This window comes from Meleagris gallopavo, chromosome 8, assembly GCF_000146605.3.
Source record: "Meleagris gallopavo isolate NT-WF06-2002-E0010 breed Aviagen turkey brand Nicholas breeding stock chromosome 8, Turkey_5.1, whole genome shotgun sequence".
Taxonomy (NCBI): domain Eukaryota; kingdom Metazoa; phylum Chordata; class Aves; order Galliformes; family Phasianidae; genus Meleagris; species Meleagris gallopavo.
In genome coordinates this window covers 17,905,028-17,915,861 of record NC_015018.2, presented here as the reverse complement: position 1 = coordinate 17,915,861, position 10,834 = coordinate 17,905,028, and the positions used below count along the sequence as shown (strand labels likewise).

At 40.3% G+C, this 10,834-nt stretch overlaps 1 protein-coding gene across 1 annotated transcript in view; it reads right to left on the bottom strand.

The window, feature by feature from the left end:
* WDFY4 (WDFY family member 4) overlaps positions 1-10,834 on the bottom strand; it is a 125,887-nt gene that overhangs the window by 40,824 nt on the left and 74,229 nt on the right. The window contains 2 exon segments of the mRNA XM_031554435.1: positions 1,987-2,107; positions 3,246-3,394. Coding sequence (XP_031410295.1) covers positions 1,987-2,107; positions 3,246-3,394 — 270 coding nt within the window.

The window sequence follows — 10,834 nt, the reverse complement described above, 5'->3', positions numbered from 1 at the left end:
CTGGATCAAGGTCCCCTCTCAGTCGTCTTTTCTCAAGGCTAAACAGACCCAGTTCACTTAGCCTTTCTTCATAGGGGAGATGCTCCAGGCCCTTCACCATCTTTGTGGCCCTCCGCTGGACTCTTTCCAAGAGATCCCTGTCTTTTTTGTACTGGGGAGCCCAGAACTGGACACAGTACTCCAGATGAGGCCTTACCAGGGCAGAGTAGAGGGGGAGGATCACCTCCATCGACCTGCTGGACACGCTCTTCTTAATGCACCCCAGAATGCCATTGGCCTTTTTGGCCACGAGGGCACACTGTTGGCTCATGGACAACCTGTCGTCCACCAGGACGCCCAGGTCCCTCTCTGCGAGCTCCTCTCCAGCAGCTCATCCCCCAGCCTGTACTGGTGCATGCAATTATTCCTCCCTAGGTGTAAGACCCTACACTTGCTTTTGTTGAACCTCATCCGGTTTCTTACTGCCCAGCTCTCCAGCCTGTCCAGGTCTCGCTGAATAGCAGCACAGCCTTCAGGCGTGTCAGCCAATCCTCCCAACTTCGTACCATCAGCAAACTTGCTGAGGGTGGCCACTATCCCCTCATCAAAATCATTGATGAAGATGTTGAACAAGACTGGACCCAGCAGAGACTCCTGGGGGATGCCACTGGTTACAGGTCTCCAGCCAGACTCAGCACAACCAACAATGACCCTCTGTGCTCTGCCAGTCAGCCAGTTCTCAACCAACCTCACTGTGACTAGGATTATGAATGCTTCTGTGAAGCAAAACCAAGCCCAGATACTGGTCCCATTACCCAACATCTTCTACTTCTAAAGCATTTTTATATTGAAATCTTGGTGTGATTAGCATAACACAAATAGTATTAACTTCTAAATAGGTAACAAAAATAACAATATGAAGGGGGGATCCTAAGTAAAAGTTTCTTCCAAACAGAAACCATGCAACTTTCTAAATGAGTAGTAAGCAACAATTTTGTACTAGAAGTGGAAGAGGAAAAGGGAGTTTATGATGTTTCTCACTGAATCTTTACATTAGAAAAGTTGATATCTTCAGCCTTTTTCCACAATATCTCCACACAGGTTAAGTTGGTCATTTGCATACACTCCTGTAATTTACCCAGTGATCAGTCCGTTCTTAACCCTCCCTGAAGCCAGGTAAAATTACAAGTGATGCATCATGTCTGGGAAATCAGACATGAGTTTCAATCCAAAGACAGAAGATGTAATACGAATCTAAGAAAACAACAGAATGACAACAGCCCACACATGATTCACAAATGAAGTACAAAGCAGAAAGGGCATATGAAAGCAGCTATGACAATAGCTGTTGATCTGTTGAAGCAGTTGATCTGAAGCACATTTTCACTTAAGGTCCAATCAATGACTACTTTCACTTGTCTCTATTTTTCAGTTTGTGTAACATAAAACACTTCCATTTCTCATGTTCAAAAAAAAAAATAATCCACGTATACATACAAATATATGTGAAGAAAGTAAGATTCTACTTTGGAGGAGAAATGGAGGAAGAGGTGACCATTCTGTTGCTCTGATTGTTCATCAGGTGATGTAAGAAAATGTGCTTCATACAGTTACTCATAGCAAGACTTAACAATTCCGTACATGTTTGGATAGTGACCTAACCACTTAAGTACCCCATACCCTATGTCCTGAAGTAGGTTTCATCTGCTGAAACTGGTCATCTTACATACATCATGAACTATGAACTGAATATCACTGAAAAATTAGACGCTTACAGGAAACTTCAGTCAAAACAAAGATTTCAAAGCTTCTTTTCAAAAACACTGAGATGGACTGTAAAGAATACTGTCAGCCTAACAGCTAATGGGCCGATCACTACATTGAGGGGTGTTTTTTGCTCAGAAAAACCTCAACAGTTTTAGTGAAAATTATACAAGTAGTTTTCAGTCACATAATATTACTGCTGCAGCAGCTTTCACTCAAATGACCAAGCATGTTAGTTCCTACCTGCAGGAGAAAGCGCATTAGACGGATCTCTTTTATATCATGATATGAGTAACGGGAACACCTCTGATCTCCCACAACATGCTCTTTATGACATAAGTTGAAAATGAACGGATCACTGATGCTGGAAAAGGAAAAACAAAAGAAAAAAATGAATTTTAAACAAAAGAAACCTGGAAAACCTTCACGAACATGGTAAGTCCTGTTTGTAAGACAACTGGAATACAGAGGAATTGAAAACAAGGCTGAACTACAAAGGCAGTATTTTTTTTTTAAACTAGCTCTCAAAGTAATAATAAAAATAATTTAAAATTTGAAAGTTTTGTTGTTTTTTTTTTTTTTTTAATACAAATGCCTGTGGAGGTTGAAGGTAGATTTGGATTGATGATTTTAGAGCATGCAAGTACATAGACAGCAGTATTATGCATCTGTTGAAGTCTGAGTGAAAGAATTGGGTGGGATGAATGCCAGGGTCAAAGGCAAACATCATATGGACATGCTACTTTTATTAACCTCTATTAATTGGAACTAATTCATTCAACTAAAAACTATTCATTATTACTAGAGGTGTGTACATGTACTTCAATTGATACCCACAATCTAACCTACAGAAAAACCCTTAGAAAAGCAACTCAAATTATTTAATCAGACTCTGTCCAATCGATCTGTAAGTCATTTGATCAGATCGACTTGTATCGGATTTAGTAAGAATCAGATGCACAGCAGACAGACTTTCAATGAGTAAAAACACTGAGTTGTTCACTGTCCCACTGGGCCTTGCACATGAACACATAGTAAGAGCAAAGAGCTAAGTGTAACAGACTCATTTTCAATATCGATCAGTATCAATAAATCATGAGTGAAAGATGATAGTGTGCCAAATATTAATTACTATTATCTCTGTCTTGGAGAAACAAACAAACTTATGAGATAAAGGAAAAGACTCTTGTAATGACTGTTTCATATGAATAAAAGATGGGAGCCAGCCAGAAAGGAACATTAACAGCACTTGAAAAGAATGAAAAAACAGGGACATGTTAGACTGCTCACATCTCCATCTATTGGAACTGGGAGTCCTTGAAGCACCTCCAAGCACCTACAGTGAATTAGATTAAACAATTCTACAAATATAGAAAAGATGGCAATCTTTTTGCTGGTCTAATTTCATCCTGAAATCTCCAAAAGTCTGTGCAACATCAAGGGCTGAATGTGCTAACATTGAAGTTAACCAAGCAGATCTCTGGAAGGAAAGAAAGACTCACCTGGACAAGCAGTGCTGCGTACAGCAGACCTCTTCTAGAGGGGACAATACAAAGCATTCGCAGATGTAGAAGTGCTCTCTGCCAAAGAGCAGTACTCCTTCTAAAGCTGTGTGTCCTTGCACAACTGCCACAGAGCACTTGAATGTAACCTATTATGGAAGTAAGCATAATCAAGTCAAGACTGGGTTACACAAGCAAGAGGGACAGCAGGAGCAAGACTTAATGATGCAGAAAGACATACATTTTGCACCAAAAGGATCACCATTTTAATTTGCAAGTCTATAAGGATGCAACCACAAAATCACCAAAAAATTAAGATTGTATGTCTTTCTGGAAAAAGAAGTGGGAAAGTCTGATCTCCTTTCCACCTTTCCCATCTACCTGGGCCTGCATCACCATAGAACATAAGGGTCTTGCAAATGTTGCAGAAGACTTGATTGCAAAACCTTGTCAGCAACAGAGATGCTACAAGGGCATGGGGTTGAAGCAGAGGGGAAAGTAACTTACATAAATACAGTAGCATATAACAAATAGCTGTATAGAATACAACAAAAAGGGAAATAATTTTGAAAGTAAAAACTACACTTATAAAAAAAAAACAATAACAAAACCTCACAAGCAGGTTCCAGGAATCAGTGAGTGAGGAAAGGATATAATACTCTAGGTATTAATCTATTTTTGGTACGACAAATCAGCACAGAATAGAAAACTAAGTAACACAAAACTCCTTCCACTGGTACTTTCCATTCCTATATTATAAAAGATGCCAGTCAAAATATACAAGACTATGATTTCATTTGCCATAAAATAAAGATTTATTTTAACATTCTGGAATAGCTAAAATACCTCCCTTGGCCTCCTAAGAGGTTCACTATCCTTTTCTTCCTCCTGTGCAAAAAAAGTTGGCTCTTAAAACAGAGAAATTTTTAACCCACAATTAAGTCGTGTTGGGAATTTTCATACTTAATAGCTTTGCAGTTTATTCTAGTTTATTGAAAGATTTCTTGGGAATGGATCAGTTTTGATTTTAAAAAATCCTTTCCTAAGGTGCAATTCTTAAGGCTTAGAGATGGTGCAGAAAAAAAAAAAAACACCAAAACAATAGAGATCAAAAGAATTTCTAATGATTTGGAAAACTGGTCTGCAGGAAACTTCAGTAGAAGTTCTGATTTTAAATCAAGCAGTGTTTCAGTGCAAAGAATTTTCTTAATGTTTAGAAGCAAGACGCTTCTTGTTTTTGTGTGTGTGTGTGTGTGTGTGTGTGTGTGTGTGTGTGTCTGTGTGTTATTGCACTCTTAAAGACTCAGTGATCGTATCTCTATGAAGCTTCATCAGAATAAGAGTCCAGTATTATTTCTTGCACATGCAAAAATGGACATTCACAAATAGCATTGGTTCTTGTAAATCACATGAAGTCTTCAAATCACTATGATGAAGGTACATAGAATAAGTCTGGTTTTCTACAGTCTGCATGTTTCTACTTAGCTTTCTGCCCTTGTTACCTTGCTTTATTTCTGGAGGCAAACGTACAACCCTACTTGTCTCCATCCCAAACTGCACACAGGGTTAACTCAGGTCTGCTGAAAGAGACCTGCACTACTATATAACCTTCCAGTCTCGGATGTTAGCTTGGTGAAATTATAAAGTTTTCTGCTTTGAAATTCAATACAGAATGAAAACTGTATGAAATGGAAAGATGCAAGAATTCAAAGTGGTAATTCATAAATAATTCAAATAAAGTTCTGATTCTACATTTAAAAAATTTTAATGAGAAGTAGTTCTTTTCACCAACAAAATGGAGGTGGGAGTTCATTTTTAAAATCACTTCTGTAGGAATAGAAGATTGGTTTCATTCAGCAGGAAAGAAAGAACTCTAGAAGATTTTTACAAACAACTTTTGATGAAAATCTCTTCTCTCCCTTCCTCTTCCCACTCTAATTATTTTTAGGAGGAACCTAGCATTTCAGTCACCTCTTCTGCTGATCCCACAAGGATACCTCTCTCCTGGCAATATGCCACCACAAAACTCTGAACTGGAGTGCCCACGTGTGCACATGCAATTGTGTGGTTAGAGGCATGTATGCTTGCACTGAGAGTGCTGGGGTATTCTGCTCACATCAGTGAACCACATGGCTTCCTGAAGTCATATAGCAGAAAGATTGCTTCTTCCCAAATGGAAGGTAACTGAATAATGAAACATCAGGCAGTTGCGTAAAATAGCTAAATGGACACAGAGTTGAAACCCATACTTCTAAGAAATCTGCTTCAGCAAAACCAGCACTTTGTTCCATGTGAAAGAGCCAATTTAACATTGCTTTATTATTTTGTTCCGTTGCATACACAGCTATCATGGGGCTCTGGGCAGGCAGCAGAAGAAATGGACAGACACAAGTCAAGTAGAGGAAGGAGATTCTCAAGTAGAAGAACTAGGCATGAAATTGTAGGTATAAGGGAATAAGTAGCAAGAAAAAGGCAGACCAAAAGGGAGCAAGAAGTTTGTAAGAAAAACAGCAAAGGTGAGTATGCTTGCATCTCTGATCCTTTTGAAAAGCAAAAAGCCAATAGGAATGGGGTTTGGAACAACTCAAACCACAAATATGGAACTGAACAGTATGTAGGGTAAAGCTCAGGAAGCAGCCGGGTCAGTCCCAAAATCATACAGCTTGATGTAGGATTAACACACCAACAAAGCTAAATGCACCAGCATGAATGCACCTCTCCTATTTATGTCTTATGCCAATCTGAATACCAGTGTAAGACATCAGGCACAGTATACTGACTCCAGATATACAGTCACAGTAAACAGACAAAAGATTTCAGTGAAAGCCCTTTGACTGTATGCATGGTATGAAATCACATGCTGGTTAGAACAGTGCAGAAGGCAAAGCTGCTGCTAGGAGCAGCAGATATGAAGTGAGAAGAAAGGCAAGCAGGGGAGACCAGGTAGAGCCATGAGATAGGTTGAAAACCCTAGAAGAACTGCAGCTGATCACCTAGGTAGTTTACAGCAGCCAACAAGGGTCAAACTACACACAATTCCTGGAGCTTTATTGTGAATCAAGATTGCACAGTGTGAAATGAGAAAGGTCTGCAGGTCAACCCGAGAAAGTATTACCAGTGCAGTGGAAGAACCACAAAACCAGTATCAGAGCTCTACCAAAAACACTGCTCAAATGATGAACTCAGACTAGAGGTACAGATTGAGGTGGGGGCCTGCACACAATTACTAACATAGCAGGTACAAATACCTGCTTCAGTTTTAGGGCAGGACTAGATCTTGAAGAGGAAAGCACATGTACCTCTCCTTCTTAGTACAGTCTGCATTCTGTACTGTCAAACCACTAACAGTCACTGGTGCCAAATCTATTTCTTCATCTCATGTTAACACCTCCAATGGAATTAAATATGCTTGCACTGTTAGAAATAGTAGAGCCCCTTGGGCTGAGTCAGTTTCTCTCATTTGGAGAACAGGGCTCGTTTTTATTCCAGTTGAATAATATAGATCTGACAAAGAGGTGTACTACAGAACACCCCCACCAGGACAGACTTGTACCTACAAGCCTAGTATCAAAACAGCAGACAGTCTGAAATTACCAGAAATTACATAAAAATACTTTACTTTTCTGTCAAAACAGAATAGAATCTAGTTCATCAGCTACTAGAATCATTAATCAATGACGCAAAGCTGACATAAAATAATTGAATGATTACCTTCTAAGGTATTGCCTAAAGCTCTGCATCTCTTGATTGCTCTATTCATTCATATGAACAAAGGAATTAAAGCTAAGGCATGTTTTTTGAGAAGGTTGAGGGAAGGGGGGTGGACTCTCCCTTTTTCCTGTTTTTCAGAAGAGCTGTTGATATCCAGTTGCAGTTTATAATCCAGTTGCAGTTGAACAAACAGCAATAAAACCACACCTGTTCTGTAGTTCAGGAGTCAGATTTCCAAAGGAATTACATGCCTGAAGATGCAATCAGTCTTTAAAGGGCTTACAAAAACACAAGGAAGTTAACCATCTACTCCTACAGAACCTAGCAGTGTTAGGTTAGTATTGCCCTTATAGAAAGGAAATTTAAGTCATAGAACCCTATCAAAGGAACATGTTTACCCATGTCACAGAAATTCTGGAGCACAGCAGTTTTATAGCATATGGACAAAAGAATGGATACTTGAGTCAGTTAAGAGATCCATCTAAACTGCCCTGAGTATTAGTAACAGAAGCTTATGGATAGACTATAAGAAACAAGCTAGATATTGAATATTTCTTCCTCTTCATATATCTTCTCAGCAATCAGTGGCTTAATAACATCCTGAAGCTCCTTCTTTCTCTTTAATGCCACATCTTGCATTCCTCTATAAACACAACCATCTCTAATCACTTGCTTGGAGATGAAAACTGTATGTGTATACTATTTTTGTCTGCTCTGTTGTGTATCAGGGTGCATCAGCTATAACAGATCTGTCAGTAAAGTCAGATCAATGTTATTTAGAGCCACAGAGTTTAAAATGACTAGGAATATATGAAACAGAATACATTGCTTTCACAACTTTTGCTAGGTAAACAGATGCAAGCTTTCCTGGTGACAGCTATATACGTCCAGCTCTCAACACCACTCACAAGATCTTTCCTGCAATGTTTGTTAAGTTGCTTGTTGTTGAAGACTCATTTTACTTTGCAACAGACACACATGCAGCTCATTAATCACAGTTTAAGAGTACATGACAGGTTGTTTCATTCTCCTCAGCAGCTCAATGACCAAAGGAAACTAAATCAGCTTGTCTTTTGTGGCAATGGTTCCAGGCTGAAGTCTGATCACATCTCCACTGTTACAAACATCAGCTCAAATTCCTTCTACTTGGAATTGAATTAAACTATTGTATACACCAGAAAGATAGTTGCAAGCCTTGTGGCCACAACTTTGCTTTGGAAGATCCACAACACAACACTTTTCCAGGTAGCTTCTATCCACCTCTCTTCTTTCCCTCCCAACATCTGTTGGAGCAAAAATCCCACGCACAGGAGATGTTTCTTAAACATGTGTCAGGTTTTTAACGATTTCCCAAATACTGCAGGAAAAAGAATATTAGGTATTTGGGAGGAAGGAGATGGAGGAAGAAGGTTCATGCCTGTACATGGCCATGGGCACTGTAGCTTCTCTTTGTCCTTGCTTTCTGTGCTGAAAGCTGCCATCTGTCCCAGCCCATCGCCAGCAAAAGAAGTTGGCATCCTTTAGCTGATGATAGCATCTGGAAGCCAGCACTAATAGGATTGTGCTCATACCTCTTGCACACTCAGACATCTCTGTCTCACTCCAGGCTCCTCTCAAACAGAAAATGCTGCCAAAAACTAATTTGAGTCCTTTAATTTTCCCTTACACCAGTTCACTTGAGTTCATGCCCTTCCTCATGACTCCCAGAAATAAACACAGCAAAGCTTGTCAAAACCATACCCTGTTCCATCACTCTACAGAAAGTGACTGTGTTATGGAATGGGCTGTGCTAACTGGAGGGAGCAGTCAGGGCTCTGCAGTTTGTTAGGAGCTCTGCAGAGATCCTTAGAGCAGCTATGGGCTTACAACTGAAAGGCATTTTTCAAAGCAAACAAAAAAAAACACAGAAGCACATATGAAAGGAGGTGGGAGGTATTCGAAGAGTACAAAGTGTCATGATGAAGCAGTAAAGTCAGGAAAGCAGAGAACTGGCTGAAAATGCGCTCTGTTTGTTTTTTTGGGTTTTTATTTATTTATAAATATATATTTTTTTTTACATAGTACAAATCAGACACTGTCCTTTGCACCTAGCAGCACAGCTGCTGGCTGAGCTGGGGTGGGGATGCAAGAGGGCGTCCCCAGAAGCCACTCAACTACAGCAGAACCCTAGAGGAGGCAAGTCAGAGGAGTAACCATCTGAACATGTCCTTCTACGGGCAGTCCTATCTGAACATAGAATACATATCACACATGAAAACACTTTTGAATTTTCAGCACTAATTTCAGCAGCAAGGCAGCAATTAGAGCTTCTGCACATACAGCAGGGAAGAAAGAAAAGAGGCTGAGGCACAGAAAAGGAGAATTACTTTTTCAAACACCTGGCTTCCCACTCTCCAGCCTCGATTCCAAGAACCAATTCATACCGCACATCAGTGCATGCAGAGTTCTTTCAAACTAACAAAGCATCTTTGAACTGCGCTGAACTGTAACAGTGCTCCTACAAAAACAAACTGCCTTGGTGTTCTACATGCTGTGAAGTTAGTGCAATCCTCCTAAGATCACTGGCTCCACTATGTGGATGCAGAGTTGCTGCACACTTCTGTCTGCTCCAGATGCTGAACCTTACAGCTGCTCACTCCTTCAGCTGAACCTGTTCTTTAATAAGCTCCTTGTAGCCATGGATTTCATCCCCTCTCTGATTTATACTAGTCATTTCTATTATTGTCCTTGGCATCTTCTGTGCTCTCCCCAGCCCCTCCTTTAAGGAAAGGCATTGTGCCCAGATTTCTGCTAGGCCATGCCCTCTTGTTAACTTCAGATTCATTACTCCAGCTGCTTGGATTTCTTAGTCTCCAATGACTTGCTGGCAAACAGAGCTTTATTTTTCTCAAAAAAAGAGTCAGAGTTTCTACGCCAAAATAATTTCCCAAGCCTTTCACACTTTCTTCATCTATTACATGCTAACTGCACATTAACAACCTGGAAGGATTGCTTCAGGCTTGTAAAGATCAGGGAGGTAATCTAGCAGCTGGGGACTCAGGCTACAGATACAGGAATCCAGGCTCCCTGTCTCTGCTGGTAGACCAGGGTTATTTATAGAGGAGTGGCCCCATTTTTTTGGTAGGCAAACTGATAGTCAGAACAGATTCCTATCAGCATTTCTCTTAAACAACTCCATAGCATCACGTCATCACCCACATCACATATTACCTCTCCCACCATGCCCATGACATATACAGTCTCTGTATACTAAAGACACACACAAAGCAATCTTCACCTGTATACAGACACTGCTATGGTACAGTTCTCCTAAGCCCACCAAGAGCTGTCCTTTGGCCTAGCTTTAACAAGTGGTCCCTACTAGGGCTATTTGTAAGAAAGGAGGTGAAACATCAAAATATTTCAGTGCCCTGCCTGCCACTCTGCTTTTATCTGCTGACAACTGCCCTGAACCTCCATTCTATGAGCCTAGACTCAAGGAGGGGCAAGCTACAGACATGTACAAGTCTTCTTACCAATTACTTGTTTCTTTTTGTACCACCACAGAGCCAAATACAATGGCACTCTCCATCTCTAGTTTCACCAGCACCACACATACGGTTTTTGGCTTTTGGATCTGGCACTAACAGATCACTTGAAAAGTGATAGGATCTTGGGGAAACTGGTGCAGAGTATGTAAAGAGACAGGAAAAGAACTGCACACAGCCTTACAACTGGAAATTCTAGTGATAAGTTACCACTGTGAAAGGAAAATGCCCAGAGGCTATAGGAGTTCTCACTAACTGTAGAACACTGAAAGTGCAACAATGTGTGTTACAAGGTATCTGGTTGGAAAAGGCAAAACTTACAGTCAATACAACTAAAACTACTTCCAAGGT